The 16,418-nt window shown below is 44.5% G+C and overlaps 2 protein-coding genes across 9 annotated transcripts in view; one reads left to right on the top strand and one right to left on the bottom strand.

Annotated features, from left to right (window-relative positions):
- Positions 1-579: 579 nt before the first annotated feature.
- LOC149304569 (galectin-7-like) lies at positions 580-4,745 on the top strand. The gene is made up of 4 exons (XM_089478308.1): positions 580-603; positions 2,991-3,079; positions 3,730-3,946; positions 4,599-4,745. The coding sequence occupies exons 1-4, from the start codon at positions 580-582 to the stop codon at positions 4,743-4,745; spliced, it is 477 nt and encodes a 158-aa protein (XP_089334434.1).
- A 1,622-nt stretch (positions 4,746-6,367) lies between these two features.
- ACTN4 (actinin alpha 4) overlaps positions 6,368-16,418 on the bottom strand; it is an 88,512-nt gene continuing 78,461 nt past the window's right edge. For 3 of the 8 annotated variants that reach the window (XM_089478507.1, XM_089478508.1, XM_089478514.1), the window contains 6 exons: positions 15,880-16,059; positions 14,664-14,810; positions 12,267-12,347; positions 11,843-11,908; positions 9,902-10,060; positions 6,368-9,094 (listed from right to left, as the gene is read on the bottom strand). In XM_089478507.1, the coding sequence (XP_089334633.1) occupies positions 8,936-9,094; positions 9,902-10,060; positions 11,843-11,908; positions 12,267-12,347; positions 14,664-14,810; positions 15,880-16,059 (792 nt within the window). In that variant the 3' untranslated portion in view covers positions 6,368-8,935. The remainder of the gene's footprint in view (positions 9,095-9,901; positions 10,061-11,842; positions 11,909-12,266; positions 12,348-14,663; positions 14,811-15,879; positions 16,060-16,418) is intronic. The other 5 variants (XM_089478509.1, XM_089478510.1, XM_089478512.1 and 2 more) reach the window with 3 other exon arrangements.

Here is a 16,418-nt window from a genome sequence, read left to right as displayed (position 1 = left end):
CAAGAGAAAGCCTTCTTCTGAAGATCTTTGGACCCTTGCAGGTTTGTTTGGGGAGATACGATCTTTCAGGTTGTCCTAGAACTCAGTTTATGGCAATTGAAGGAAGGTGGGAGGAGGAGAGAGAAACCAGGGCATTTTAAAAGCAGCTGAAAAAGTGGGATGGCACAGGATTAACTTGGGCTGTCCTTGCAAAATCAGGAGAGTTGGGGCATATGGAAGAAATAAGCCATTTGCATTAGCAAGAACATGCCTTGCCACTTCTGAAAAACATATATCTAGGCATTGGGCTTTCTCTGTCAGCCAAGCTTTGGGTTTGTTCATATTGGCTCACCAGCAGGACAAGGATGAGTCCTCAGAGAGAATGATCCAGAGCCAGGGCTCTTGGTGAGATGGCACCAGCGCATAGATCAAGCAGAGACGTCACGATGCTCATGGGGAAGCCTGACTCACAGTCCGTGGGTGGAGTGGCTGACACTCTTGAATGATGGCCCACAGGTCTCTCCGTGGCATCTATAAAAAGGGTCGCCTCCTCATTGGAGATGTTTATTTGTGGGTGCCTCCAGCAAAGGTGCATCAGAGATGGCGATAGAATTTGAGACGTTTGTGAGTATGACAATGGTATTCGGTATGGTAATTTCAGAATTGTAACCTAGAGCGGTGGATCCATAACTGGCCTGTATGCAATATGGCTTTGTTGTTGTTAACTGCCTCGATCCCGACTCATGGCGACCTTATGGATGAGACATCTCCAAGACTCCCTGTCCTCCACTGCTCTACTTAGGCCTTGCAAATTCATACCTGTCACCTCCCTAATACAGTCTGTCCATCCGCTGTGCAGTCTTCCTCTCTTTCTACTACCCTTTACCTTTTCTAGCATTATTGTGTTTTCCAGTGAGTTGTGCATTCTCATGATGTGGCCAAAGTACAACAGCCTCAGTTTGATCATCTTGGCTTTCCAGGGAGAGTTTGGGCTTGATCTGTTCTAGATCTTATTTGTTTGTCTCCTTGACCATCCATGATATCCTCAGCACTCTTCTCCAGCACATGAATTGAATTTCTTCTTATCTGCTTTCTTGACTGTTCAACTCTCACATCTGTACATGGTGATGTGGAATACAATGGCTTGTACGATTCTAGCTTTAGTGCTCAGTTGTACGACTACATAGTTTTATTGGGAACCTATGAAAATGCCCACCGCAGCCCACCTTGAGTCAGGCTTTGGATAGGGGAAAGAGGTCAGTTTAACTTCTAATCATGGTGCAAGGAGGACATTTTCCCCCATTGCCTCCTGCCAGCAAGCAAGGCTGTGACAAGTCACAGCACTTGCTGAAATGCCATCTTGTACACAACCATGAAAGGTACAATATTGCTCCAGAGTTGCTTGCTGGTAAGAGAGGATAGAAATGCCATCCTCCTTGCACCTCGATTGGAAACTGAGTGGATCTCTTTTGCCCGATTCAGCTGCTGGTGGTGATATGAGTGTATGTATGTGTGGTCAGGCCAGGAGATATGACTTTGTTACATAGATGTAACTAAGGGTGCATCTGCACCATAGAAATAAAGTGTGCCATTTCCTTACCCGGGGATCCATTCCAGATCTCCCAGCATAAGGCAAATACCGTGTATGCTTGAGCCCCATGGAAAACAATGGGGCTCATGCATGTGGCACGGTGTGGTGCGAGCGCCACAGGCACAAGCACTATTGCTTCTTCTGGCGTGTGGCTTTCAGTGTAAACCGAAAGCTGTGTATGCCACCATGCCTGCGTATGAAGTGGGTGCACTGAAATGCAGTTTGACACCACTTTAACTGCCATGGGTCCATCCTACAGAACCCTGGGATTGTTGTTTTGAGAGGCACCAGCACTCTTTGGCAGAGAAGTCCATAGGCAGAGGCACAGCACTTAAAATAGTGTCAAACAGCATTATTTCCACAGTGTAGATGCACCCTAAATAGGCAATCTCATGGCTGCCATGAGTTGGTAATGAACCGAAGGCACACAATAACAACACTTTCTGGTGATCCATCAAGCCAGTGATGTGCATATTCAAGGTAAGGGTCTCCTTGTAGCGGGAGTTTGCCTCATTTCCCCTTTTGTAGGACGGAGGAAATGAAACCATTTAGGACTCTGTTCAATTACTCAACAGCTTTTTCTTCTGAAAAGCAAACCCAACCAACTCATCGCCGATTACCACAAATCCGGTCACCTTCTCACTAACATCCCAGCACTTCCTTAGAAACACCACACCTTCCTAAAATTGCAAGCTGTCATAAAGCATTGTGAGTTTCTTGGAGAGAGGGAAATGGGGGTGATGTGTCACTTCTGGATGGTGTGTAAGGGATTGGATGTCCCTTGACTCACTGTTCTTTCAAACCACCTTCCAGAGCAAGTGATGGATGTTTTAAACCCATGTGCTGCAATAAGGAAATTCAGGTTTAGACTCAAGTGAACTCATTGTTACGGAGAATTTTGGGTTTATGCCTCTGCAAACACTGATGATACCTGTCTGACAGGTCAGAATAGCTTGACTGAAAAGGCCATTTGCCATGTGTCTGTCAAGTGGTTGTTCAAAACAAGGAAGCCTGTTACCTGGAACAAATTGATTTAAGGAACCAAGAAGAGCACAAGTTCAAATCCCTGAATTAATGAAATTCAATGAGTAAGGGGGTTGTTTGTTTTAGGCCAGTCACTTCTAGAGAGTCAATGTGACACAGTGGTTTGAGCATTGGATGGCAACTCTGGGATCAGGGTTGAATTCCTCACTCGTCTATGGAGATCAACACACTCTTAGCTCCAGAAAACCCCATGATAGCATCACAGTAAGTTAGAAACGACTTGAAGGCACACAACAGCAACACTTCTGCCAACTTAAAGATGAATCCATCTCTTGTGCATTCCCAGTCCAACTTTCTTACTTTCTTGCCAGGTTGAAAATTGGAGATATGCAAGCAAGACTGACATGTATACCTAATTTTTTCCTCTCCCTTGCAGAAAATGCCATATTACAGGGCTATCCCACCAGGTCTGGACCCAGAGTCATGGGTGATGCTGGAAGGTTTCATTCCACAGCAAAGCAAAGGGTAAGTCAGCCCCAATCTTTCCTGAATGAGGATTCAACTGGCAGTGCCAGTTGTGCAGCAAGAGGAACATAGTATTTCTGTAGATCTTAATTTGAGTAAAGTCTCAGCTCAGTACTTGGCAGGATACTATCTTCAAACTTTTACGTTCCCATGCCATTAACACAAGCCCGTCTGATCCACAGAAATATAGCAGGTCAGACCTTTGGCCTCCTGCCTCAAACACTAACCTGAAGAGAGAAAGAGGAGTTTAGTGCCAAATACACTGAAAACACCAAACCCCATCTAAGCTTGGAAGCTCAGCAGGGTCAGCCCTGGTAAGAACAATACCAAGTGCTGTAGGCTATATTCCAGCAGAAGGCAATGGCAAACCACTTCTGAGCGTTTGTTGCCAAAGAAAACCAAGGCTAGTTGTACGAGTTGCCTGTCCCTGATGTTAATATATTCCCTGCATTGACAATACATCTCTGTATATCGTTTGCTAGAGAGGACCATTGGGGAAACGGCACATTCCAGTCCTACTTGTAAGTTTCCCAGAGATGTCTGCTTGCCCTTTAGGTGTTGAGAATTGCTAGATGAAGACAAGCCTTTGGTCCGATTCAACAAGACTCTTGTGTTCTTGGTCAAATGGCATCTCTCCTCTCCTCCTCCAGGTTCTACGTGGACTTTGCTTATGGACAGTTCCGTGGCACCAGTATCCCCCTGCGGTTCCAGCTCAGCTTTGAAGGGCTTCATTCTTCCTCCAGTGCCGTTATAGCCCTTAACGCTTTCAAGGAAGGACATTGGGGGAAACCAAACAGGGTAGCAGCCCATCTCCGCCGAGGCCAAAGGTTCAAGGTGCAATTCATCGTCACCAGCAAAGGTTACAAGGTTGTACTGCAACAGATTGTCCTTTCTGGAGACGGGGGTGAAGAAAATTCAGCTTTGGACACTGCGTTGGGTGAGGGAGGTGGAGATAGGTTTCAGTTGCTACTTAATGGTCCGCTTTCAGCAGGGAAACTTAAAAAGTACTTATAGGGTGGTGGTAAAAGGGCTAAGGTGGAATGTGGTGAGGAATTAGTGGCGTTCCAGATACTGACTCTCATCCCAACACTGGCTATGTTGGCTGGGGCTTATCAGGAATGGGGAATATTTCACATGGAGGGTCACAGGCTCCCTGGACCTGTGCTAGAACTTCATCACTCTGTTCCTGAGTCGTGTTCAGCTAAATAATTCAACTTCCTGGGGTTGCCCTGTTTAGCTGTATGTTTGGGACAGGAAGAACCAACTATGGCCTTAACTTGCAAATTCGTGACCACTGGCTTGAATGCCCTTGACATTTATGGGCAACTTGGCCAATGGTAGGAAGCCATATTTAACTACCTAGAACATTCCATGGATAGAAGCAAGGTATCTTTAAATACTGAATGCTGGGGTCTTTTTTAGTGTGTATAGAAAGAGAAACACCCAACTATGGGAGCTTCTTCATAAACCTGGCCAGACTAGAAGTGCTCATCCATCCTTCTGCCTTTTCCTTTGCCAGATAATAGAGAATGACATATTTCTTTGCGATTTTGACCACCAACTGTCTCCAAAGAGGATCCGTTTTTTGGAGATGGATGGAGACATCATCCTTGAGAACATCACCTTCAGCTGGGAGAGCAGCACCAGAAGCAGGAGGCTTCTTTAACCAATGTTTGCCACGTGCCGGCAAGAGCATTAGGAAAATCAAACTAGGATATGGGAACCAAAAGCCCTCCCTAAAAGCCTTTCTGGGCTTCTAGGGAGTTTAGGCTTGATTTGCACGCAACTATTCCTCATTAAACATATACTTCACCATACCTTCTTTCCTTGCCTGAGAAAAGGCTCTGAAAAGATGATCCAGAGAATGGTTGCAACATATGCAAGAATGCAAAGGGTTTGCCAACATCAAATAAGCTTACTGTCATACACAAGGAACAACCAGTTTGTAGAGAATGAATCTAATGGTTTGTAATGTTGAGTAATGATGCTTCCGCAGTTTGGTCTACATCAGTTATATACATATTTCCTGTCTCTGTATATTATTCTCCTGAATATTCACCACTGTTGAATATTCCTGTTTCAACCACTGAAGTGCAAAGGCTATCACTGAAGGCAAAGCTGGATGTGTCTCCTAATTCCTACTGATCAAACTGGTTTATGGGTGTTGTGCTAATGGAGGCAAGTGATTAATAAAACAGATTGTCCTCCATGTGTCTCAATCAAGAAGATTTTCTGGAATCTCCAGCTCTCTTCATGAATCATTAATGGCTAAAATCCAATGCTGCTTCCCAAACAGGGTAAAACCTCTGAATCAATGGGGAATACGGTACATCAATAGCTACATATATTCAATTGATTTAGTGGGTCTAGTTTGGTTGACACTAACACTGGAATTACGCCCATACATTTAATGCCATTTTCAATAGCTATGATGGCTGCGGAAGACGTGAGCTTGGGCAATGTTCCAACTTGGGATAAGACAGATTTCATGTGAAGAATCCCAGGCCAAGTGAGCCGCCATCATTGACAATGCCACCACCCCACAAAAAAGCATACCTTTTTAGCCAGATAGTATCTCAGCTGAATTGTTTCCAAGGCACTGCAGATCAGGGCACTGGGAAATGACTGCCAGAATTCTGCATTAGCTACTAAATTAAGTATACTTAACTATCATCACCCACTCTCCCTTCCCCCAAAGTCCGCTTTACCAGATATCAGCCATGCCAAGAGATGGATGTTTGTTCTACTGGTGATTGAGGCATAGAAGAAAGATGTTTCATCTCTCCTCTGCTGGTGTGCGACATGAACTTGTGATGGAGTTGTGCTGTCAGTTATTACAGCTTTGCTTGTTGGTGTGAAAGAGGTAGAAATGTCCTCTTCCTTGAGACCTGATCACCAGCAGAACAGACTTCCTTCTCTCAGTGCAGCTGACACCTGTTAAAGTAGGGAGGGAGGCAATTTACGATCATGGCAATAGAACTAGGCAGTTACAAACACATCAAGTCTAGATTGTGTTTTTGTAAGCATGCAAGAGAATGCTAGCCTAGGACAGTAGCGATTTCCCGGTTGTGGGGCACTCCCTGGCTGAAAACGGTTAAATCTTCGGGGTCGCATTCAACTGTTAACTCAACTGTTAACAACTGTAAATGTGAATCCCAAAAGACTGTAAGTCGGTCTTACCATCCCACAAGTACTGAACACCATGCCAACTCTTAATTAAAAACAACAAAACAAAACCCACAAATTCAAGAAACTTGAGAGGGTGGGCAAAAAACAACCACAGATGAATCGTCCTTAAAAATATTACACTTTATTGTCTTGTTCCCAAGAAGGGAGGAGGGCAAGTTTCTCCAGAGAGCTTGGAAGTTTTAGAGTAGACATGATGATGAACAGAAGTGGACAGAACCCGGCTACTCCCTATCGGCCGAACTATCTGCCCGTTGAGACAGGTAGTCAGTAGCGAACGCAATAAAATAAGCTAAACCTTTCCGAGACGACAAAAAGAGAACCAAAATGAAAGTTGGATGATTAAAAAAAAAAAAAAAGGTTGTGGGGAATGTTAAGTTTCCAGTGCTAAAGTCAGCCATAAGATTAAAGTACATGATGGAAGGACAAAGACAGGAGGGACAAAAAATTCCCCCAAAACAAATGAACAAAAAACCAAACAAACACACCACCCATCGGCAATATACGATGCTAGATGAATATATATATTTAATAATAATAATAAATCTGGACGTTATTAAATTGCAACAGTTTTGCTGTGTTTTTAATTTCTCTCTTTTTTTAAAAAAAGATCTCTGCATGGTTCTCTTTCGTTTTAAATTTGGTCCTCAGAAAACCCTGCACCATGATGAAGAAATTACAAAAAAATAGATATATATAATATATTTATATATATATAAGCGTGAGAAGCAATGGATTTGAAAGGGTCGTTTCAAAGTGAAGAGAAAGTGAGGAAGACTTGGAATGAGTGAGTTGCTCCTGCCCGGCGAGAGAAGCTGAGCAGATTGTGAGGCACCCTAAAAGACTTGCTTCCGATGCTATCATGTTTCGCTTGCTTCGGACGCTGTGACCTGTCCTATTTCATCCTGGTTTGATTCTCCCACAGCCCAAGGATGCTGACAAATGGGATCTTTGGGGTGGATTGAGTTGTCCTACCCCCTTGACCCCATCTCAGACACCACTCTTTAGTTATGATCCCCTATAGATCAACATCCCCAATCTTATTTCTCTCTCCCCTCCAACACCCCTCTTCCCACTTTATCCATCCCAAAACCAGCTTGGTTTTGGAACAAAGGGAGAAATGGACACATCCTTTAGAGGTGGTCCAGCTTTCTAAAGACAAATGCTTGGATCCTAGCCCTTCCTTTCCTGTGGAAGAAAACAAGAATCCCACAACCTGTTCTGTTGATTCGCCCTTGGCTTGTGTCAGTATTGCTGAAATAAGGGTGTCCCCCGATTTTGTACAAAACAAGTGTCCTTGGGAGAGGGGAGGAATAGATTTACAAAGCCAGACACAGTGTGCAAGAGAGTGTGAGGGTCTCAGCAGGTATTTCTCCATTTGCTATGCTCATCTCCCCTATAAGGGATGAGGGAATAAAAAGCCGGGGGTGACACAAAGAGAGGCGCAGCCTCCACACTCATGGTCTCTGTCTGTTGGAAAGCAACAAAGCAATGGCCTCCTCCCCAAATCTCTTCCTCTTCTCCTCTGTGCCCCATGGGCCTGCTGCACTGAAATGGAAAATCACCAACTTTTGCCAATCAGGTGAAGGTCAAATGAAAAAGGTTAAAATGAGAGGGCGCCTGTGAAAGATGTGGGCTGATATTTTAGAAAAAAGGAGGTGCTGAGTACAGGAACCACCTAGGACTGATGGGGCAAATGGAACCCCTTTTCAGATCAAAGAACAGCACCATGTGAAGGTGGAACAGAGAGCCTGGGTCAGTGCAGATCGGAAGCCCCAAAGTGTCTGTCCCATGTGCACCGTCTTCATTGCTAAGGGTGGCAGGAAGGTATTAGGTGGGCAAAGCAGGGTCTGGATCTGAGGGAGCATCACAGGGTTTCAGGTAGGTGGTAGAAAAGACAGGGAGAGGCTGTTTGCAAACTGCCTAGCACAGCTAGAGGAAGGTTTGGAAAGGAATGAAGTATCCAGAAAGTGGGTCTTAGCAGTCCTCCGGATCTGGATTGCATTGAGCGCCGACACACCACTGACTCAGGGTATGGTTTTAGCTATGCACAAACAAAGTAAAGAGAGAGAGGACAACCATGGGAAAGAATGGGATCTAGCTTCAGAGAAAATATTAGCCATAGCAGAAGTCTCCCAATTGTAAGACTGATGGTGGATGGGGAATAGAATGGGGTCTATATTTAACAAAAATAAGCCATATTGAATTAGGACTGCCTGTACGTTTTCTGGACTCTTGTGACTGCTGAAAACTCTTGGATCTGCCCTTCCTTCCCACCGCTTCCTTGCAAAGCAACAAAAAGGTCAGGAAATGAAGGAGACCTCCAGCCTCTCCCCTGAGCTCAATGTCTTGGGGTAAAGGGAAGAATTAGGACCGTTGCATAGGTAACTGTGTTTGCAGGATACTCAATTTAAAAAAGAACGTTTACATAGTTCAGCTCCTAAGGTCACCCAGCGTGGTGAAGGCAGCTTTCTGTCCTCAAAGAGAGATAGAGAAAAGAAAGGACAATGTCCCCGTTGCGCTGTGTGTGTCTGTGTGTGTGTGTCTGTGATTATACAGCATGGAGGGAAATCAAACGGTCGCTCCCCCCTCCCCTCCCCCCAAGAAGCGCCAGCGCTTGCTGTTGCTGCGGCTTCCTCCTCCTCCTTCTTCCCCTCTACTGTCTCCATCTCACAGGTCGCTCTCGCCATACAGCGCTGTGGAGAAGGACTTGTAGTCGAGAGCCCCAGGGATAGCGTCGGGTCCCTGGTAAGGTGCCATGCGCGCAATGCAGTACTCCGCCTGATCTGGGGGAAGCTCTCGTCGCAGTTCCTCGGCTGTGATGTAGTTCTGAAAGGTAGAGAGGAAAGACCCTGTGAGGCTGCTGAAGTGGCTGCAATTGGGTTGAATTGGAATCATTTCTCTATTACTTAATTTATACCCTGCCCATCCTCCCTAGAGATGAGGGTGGCTAGCAATGCTCCAAAACAAACAAACAAACAAACAAAAACACCAAGAGACAAACTCACAAATAATACATCTACACTTCATTTGGTTGTTCTTTCTTGTGAGACTTCAAGTTGATTGTGACTTGCGTTGACCTTAAGGCAAACCTATCATGGGATTTTCTTGTCAAGATTTATTTAGAGGAAGTGTCACATTGCCTTTCTCTGAGGCTGAGAATTTGACCCTGTGGCTTTCCATGGCCAAGTGCGCACTGGAACAGATATCTTGGAATCCCAGTTCAACACGCAAAAGCACTATACCACATCTAAAATCTGAATCAAATGAAATCTAACATCAGTCACACATCTGAAACCAAATTAATCTAAATCTAGAATTAACTATGGCTATCATCCCATTCAGTGTTCACACTGTTCCCCCCATCAACCTTAAAAGCCAGCCAAGGACTTCTGCAGCTATAACTAGTGGGGTGCTCAATCCATTCCCACCAGTGAGCCACAGTATGATGAGCACTTGTGACAGGACCCTGTAGGAAATGGATCATAGTTATATCATCATAGTTATGTTTGTGATGCAGGGACTTGGCCTATATATCTAAACCCTTCACCCATGGTCCCCCAAATCCTGAAGTTCCAGTACTGAGGGAGTCCCTGATGAACATACAAGCTCTTCCAACCACTTTGTAGAGCTCACCTTGTCACCAGCTAAGACTTTGAAGGAGGCAATGACTTGGTCAGCCGTATCTGTATCTGTTGTCTCCCGGGACATGAAGTCAATGAAGGCTTGGAAGGTCACAACACCACTGTTATTGGGATCCACAACGCTCATGATCCGGTTGAACTCTGCATCTCCCTGGCAAGATGGAACAAAAAGCATGCAATTGCCCTGATGAAACACAGCAGCTTAAGAATTCTTGAAGGCTTTGACACATGTATGTATGACATGGACTAGACCATGTCACGCCTCTGGAATATGTAAGCGCTACCTCTAGTATACTAAAACATTCCAAAGATCTGCTGCCTTGATGTAAGAACCATCCCAAAATCCATCATTTTATCTAAATATGTTGACTGAAATAGAGCTGGGAATGGTAACTTTTTGGGAGTGCAACATCCAGAATATCCCCAGCAACAAAGTCAGTGGCTGGGTATTCTGGAAGGTATAATTTTTTAAAAAAGATAATAAACTCTTATGAACTGTATTCTGAATTCACCCACAGTAAATTTTGGCAACAAGCTGGGGCAAATGTAACAACATCCTAGAATTAACACAACTGCAACATCATCAAGACTAAGTAGTCAGCCACCAATCCTCTAATCTGTTTATCTTTCCCTGATATGAGTCTGTGCGGAGTTAAGGAGAAGGAAACGTTTTACTTTGTTACACATATATTTTACATTTATATTCTGACTCTGTTTTCTATTGTTTTATTGTGTGAGGTCTTATTCTCTTCTTATGTTGTGCTTTACCAATTTCAATCTCTGCCTTTTCTGAGTGAAAAGGGTCAGATAAAGACACAATGGGGAGGGCCCTTTCGTGTCCCAAGAACTTTGGAGTGATACTGGAGGCCTGAGCAAACAGTGTTAAGTGAGCCAGACTAAAGACTGGCCCAAAACAAAGCAGCCTCTTATGAACTATTATACCCCCATGGATTACAGACCAGATTAAATTCCACAGAGCCATCTCTACCTATCCCTACTCAACCAGATGTGTGTCCCATCCCTTGTGCAACACACCTTTCCAAACATCAGCTTCTATGCATCAGCAAATACCTTGGTGGCAACCTTTCAATCAGCAGTTCAACAAAAGCATTATTTGAATGATCAGCTGTGAGTTTTAATAGGTGGGATTGTGAGTTTTAGGGTTACAACTGTGTTCGTAACTGAGATACTTCTGATTTTGGAGTGTAATTTACAACAGCCACTCAAAATTAATCACAATAGCAACAAAAGAGAAATTAAAGATGGCTTCTCTTTAAAAGTACAACTTTTGTTTATTTAATTCCAATTACTCTATAAAAACAAAGGAGGGGAGGGGGGAAGGAATGTAACAGCACCTTTAAGATCAAATGATTTATATTTTAGCATGAGCTATTAGCATTGTTCATGCCTCTACTAATGGACCTGAGATTTATAGTTTTAATTCAATTCAGCTGTTTCTCTTTCTAGGCAAATCCTTTGTAATTTCCTTGTTCAAGAACTGTGACTTATAAATCCCATGTTGTATGTCCAAGAAGACTGAAATGCTTTGCAACTGGTTTGGAGGTACCGGCAATTTTAATGTCAGATTTGTGTCCATTTGTCCTTTTGTGAAGGACTATCCTGGCTATCCCGATATAGATCATAGGGGAGCACTGCTGACATAGGAATGCTTTATATCACATTGGAGGATGAGCTAGTAAATGCACCTATGACATTGTGGGTGATGTTATACATTTTAAGAAATTGCATGATTGGCAGCTCTTGCAAACACTCACCCATTTGTAATTCTGTCCAAACCCATCCTCCACCTTGCAACCAAGTGAAGTATTTAACTCCTAGGCCAGCCACAACAAAGGACAGATCGTAACATTATCATCAAAACTACCACCACCGACAGGGCAAAGAGGAGAAAAGGGAAAAGCAGAGAGCATACCAGGCTGTATCCTGTGGAGATAAGGAGGGCTCGGTAGTCATCTGTGTCCATGCTCCCTGTGCGCTTCTATTCCACGAGGTCAGCAGGAGAAGGAAGGAAGGAAGGAGGAGGGTGCAGACGTACAAGACATGCACAGATGAAAGGAAGGAAAGAGCAAGAGCCCCATGGAGAGATAAAAAGACGCAAAGAGAGAAAGTCAGTCAGGAAAAAAGTCATTGAGATGCCATGCAACCAGAAGATGGGCGATGGGAGGGTGGTGGTGGTGGTGGTGGGGAACAGGCAGAAATCAGATAGAAAAAACAGTAACAAGATGGTTGGAGGACGAGGAGGGTTGGAAAACAACGTGGTGAAGGAAGAGAGAAAGGAGACCAAGTTAATTGCAACACATTGCCAGAAGATTGCGCCATCAACGGACGGTGGGTACCTGTCTGTCATTTTCCACATCGTATCCCAAGCTGATGAGGCAGGCTTTGAATTCTTCTGGTCCGAGGGAGCCGCCATGGTCCTGCCGCCAGGTCGCGCACAGGAAAGGGTGGAGGGTGCGGCGTGTGCGTTGAGGGAAGGAGGGGGTGGTGGGATGTCCCATGTGTGCACAACAAGGGAGATGGAGTAGAGGGGGAAAAGACACACCATTAGTTCAAGGCTGGCTGAGGGGACGAAGATCAACACCACTTCCACTTTGCAAGCTCAAGTGGATGGAGGAAGGAACCCACTGGAGAAGGACAGAGAAGACTCTCAGCAACATACACCTGAAAAGGCTCTGGCACTGGGGATTTTTCTTCCAATCCTAGCTCAAGGCAAGAATTTCATATTGCAGACAAGCCAGAAATGGAAAACGCTTTCCTGTTTATAAATATAAAGGCTTCCATATGGGAAAGGCAAGCTTGTAGCCACTTTTTTTACATTTTAAGAGGTGGTTCATTCATACATGGCAGCTTCAAGCAATCAATGACTACCTGTAGTTACTAGCATGGCTGAAGAAGCTGTTGCAGGTTGGCTATCAGACACAGTGCAATCACATTACAGCAGAGCGGCTGCCATGGCCAAATGAAGATTATAGAACTTGATGTCCAAGATGTTTCAAAGGCCTGCTGACTGGAGAAAGCTGTGATCCATCTCTGCAGTGGTAGATTCATATCATGCAATGTGGGGAGTGATTACATGTAAACAGATCATGCCATTAGCTTAGCCATAAGAAGAGATTCCTCAGTTAGGAAGGCCAACACAACAATCCCTAGCCTAGACTTCCTCAATGTGCTGCCTACCAAGTGTTTTGGAGTGCAACTCTTATCAGCCCAAGCTAACATGACTATGATGAGAGATCATCCCTATATTAAGCCTTACATTCAGTAGTCCTGCCCCATCAGATGGTTTTGAATGCAAAAGAGGTTCCGTTACAACTTCTTACATAAAGGTTCTCCCAACACCACACATCTGGGGGAGAACTGCAATAAGAATGGGCTCTGGAGAAAATTGGAGGTAACAGTACTACCACTGCTCTGGCAAAGAAGTTGTTTTTAATCCTTAGTGAATCTAGGTTACCAAGAACTGGGGAAGGTTGGCTTTGGCAATGATTTGTAAGGGTAAAACGAGGCATTTTCTCATTTCACATCAGTGTGGTGCAGCTGAGAAAGTGTTAGGATAGGATGAACGAGATCCAGGTGAAAATCCCCCTTCAGTCACAAGCTTATTAGGTGACCCTAGGCTAGTGACCACTGTCTCAGAGTAACCTATTTTACAGGGTTGGAGAGACGATAAACTTGGTCAAGTGGCGGGGGAATTACCCTAAACTCATTGGAAGAAGAATAAGATAACTGTAAATCATAACAATGGCATGGGAGTGACAATAATAGTATCATTGTCTTCTGCCTTGGTCACTGGGAATACTGTGCCCACTTCTGCGCACCACAGTTCATGAAGGATATTGACCACCTAGCACAGGAGGGCAACCAAGATGGTAAAAGGTCTAGAAACCAAGCCCTATGAAGGAGCTGGGTATGCTTATTTTGGAGAAGCAACAGTGGATCGATATATTATTTAAATACCGTATTTAAATACCAGAAGGGATGTCATGTAGAAGATGGAGCAAGCTTGTTTTCTGCTGCTCCAGAGATGCTAGAACATGAACCAGTGGGTTGAAATTACAAGATATTTCACTTAACATTAGGAAGACCTCTTGATGATTCAAAGCTGTTCAACAGTGGAACAGACTACCTTGGAGGGGGTGGATTCTCCTTCTTTGGAGATCAATAAGTAGTGGTTGGAAGGCCATCTCTCAGGAGTGCTGTAGTTTTGTGTTTCTGCACAGCAAGGGCTTGGACTACATGGCCCTTGTTGTCTTTCCTGCCCTGTCACTCTATGACTGTGGCACCATCAGGGCAGAAGCCCAGATCCCATTCACACAGAACAGGAGCATCTTTAAGTTCCAGGACAGCTAGCTTTTTAGAGTTTAGAATAAATGAAATAACATATAGTATAATTTGATGAAGCTCCCCCATTCCTATTTTAGACCAGAATCTACAATTATCTAACTGTAACCTGGCAGCATAAGCATCAATTGCAGAATCACAGCTCTGAGATGGCCATGAGCCCAAGGTGCTGCCATTTTGCCAGTGTGTCATATTGCCTTGTCATTATTGCACCTGAAGAATCACTTTTAATCGCCTGTCTGTGCTGTCTCCTTTTACATGGCTTCCTTTCTGAGATGGAGATTGGAGGCATGAAAACATCATGCACACATGCACTGTAAAACCTGCTGAATGAAGCCACTGTTTCTTGTTTGCTTCACATTATGGTTGTCCCTGTGCCAAATTTGGGTTACCTTATCGAAGTGGTTGAAGGATGCCCGGAACTCCTGCATCTGCTCCTGGCTGATTCCCTTTGCATCTCGGGTCAGGATCTGGTTCTCCACCTCATTGATGGTCCTGGCAATGGTGGTCAGGAGCTGTTCCCATCCGACACGAATATGCTGAGCATTCAAGTCAGAGGAAGAGGCAAGTTAAGTACCAAGATAGACCTCCTTAAGGGGACTCTGACAAACAGCACACATTCATCCAAGCTGTTCTTTCCTCACCAATCTTTTAAATAGTAATTCTAGAAAAGAGTGTCTGTGTATTACACATGCACAAAACTTTCACACAAGAACTCTCCATCTGGGTCCCTTATACAAGGCATCCCCAACCCCCAAATCTCTCCCTGTAATGGCTGAAAGTTTCTAAGGTTTCCAAAATCTTCTTTCTCTTCCTTCGGTGCTTTATTTTAAAACACCTACAGTGCGCCCTTTTTTTACGCGGGGGATCTATTCAACCCCCATGTAAAAAAAATGCGTATGCTCGAGCCCCATTGAAAGTAATGGGGCTTGTGCATGGTGCGACAGTGCATGCGCACCATGGGTGCACACCCCATTACTTTCAATGGGACGCGCCTCCCCTTGTGCCTTGCGTGCTCCCGTATGCTGAAAGCCGCGTATAGTGTGTCCGCATATGACGTGGGCACACTGTATTCTAAATGCCAAAATCACTATCATGGGAAATATCTTTATGAGGGCTGGAATTGTTGATTAGTCTTACTGATTCAATGGGTCTACTTTAGGATGAACTAGCAACAAAATACAGGCCTATGCCAGCAAGCAAAAAAGGAATCCAGATGAGGGCAAGTTTTTGAGATCTCTTTGTCAGATGGAATGGCTTTTTATAGCATCTAGCTTTACAAAGAGATCTTGAAAGAGATCTTGTGCCTTTGTGTGTATTTTTTGGACAACCAGTCTAAACATGGATTTTTCCATTTGGCTTATGAACACCTCACTGCCTCTGCTTTTCCTGTTCTAACTGCTGAGAGGTGAGAGGTAGATAGCAAAAGGACATTTGGCTCCAGAACCCATTTTAATGCCCTTTTTAAAGTCAGAAGCAGGTCCTCTGCCCACAAAGAGTCCCTTTTGTTTCCCATGATAAGCCTTGACCACAGGCCATTCTACAAACTTCCTCTTTATTTTCTCCCACAAACAATGGCTCCTTGTCCTCCGAGGCCACTGCCCTCACCTCCATGGTGTAGTTGGTGTGCTTGTTGTCAAAGATGAGCGCTTCCTGGATGAGCTGGTGCTGTTGCTCCAGGAGGTCGATGTTGGGCTTGTAATCAACAATGCTCTGCTCGTACTGCTTCAGGTGGTTCAGCTGGTCCTCCAAGGTGCCATTCATCTCAATGGAAATGCGCCCAATCTCCTGATGCCAACAGCAGGAGAGAGAGGAAAAGGTGATGCCAAGTTAGGGATAACCAAGTTCCTTCCAACACCCTCAAAAAAAGTTATCTGAGTTCTGTCCATTCTCCTCCATGAACTCCCTTGCTACATACCACCCACCTCCCTGGACCCTGGAAACATTGGCTGGCATTCTGTTTGTAGCACACATACACATAAGCTTCCCTTGTGCTTGCATATGTCCTCTTTATGGATGTGTGGTTGGTATTTCTTTCCTTCCTCTGCAAGTCCCAAGGACCCATTGGGAATACATTACATCTTCTGAAGCCTCCTCCACATGGCCATTCCATGCATTGAAGAAAGTGGGCAGAATTAGAAAAACTC

The sequence above is a fragment of the Sceloporus occidentalis genome, unplaced genomic scaffold (assembly GCF_023333645.1).
Source record: "Sceloporus occidentalis isolate IW3139 unplaced genomic scaffold, rSceOcc1.0.p SCAF_13, whole genome shotgun sequence".
Taxonomy (NCBI): Eukaryota; Metazoa; Chordata; class Lepidosauria; order Squamata; family Phrynosomatidae; genus Sceloporus; species Sceloporus occidentalis.
This window is presented reverse-complemented; position numbering and strand designations above follow the sequence as displayed.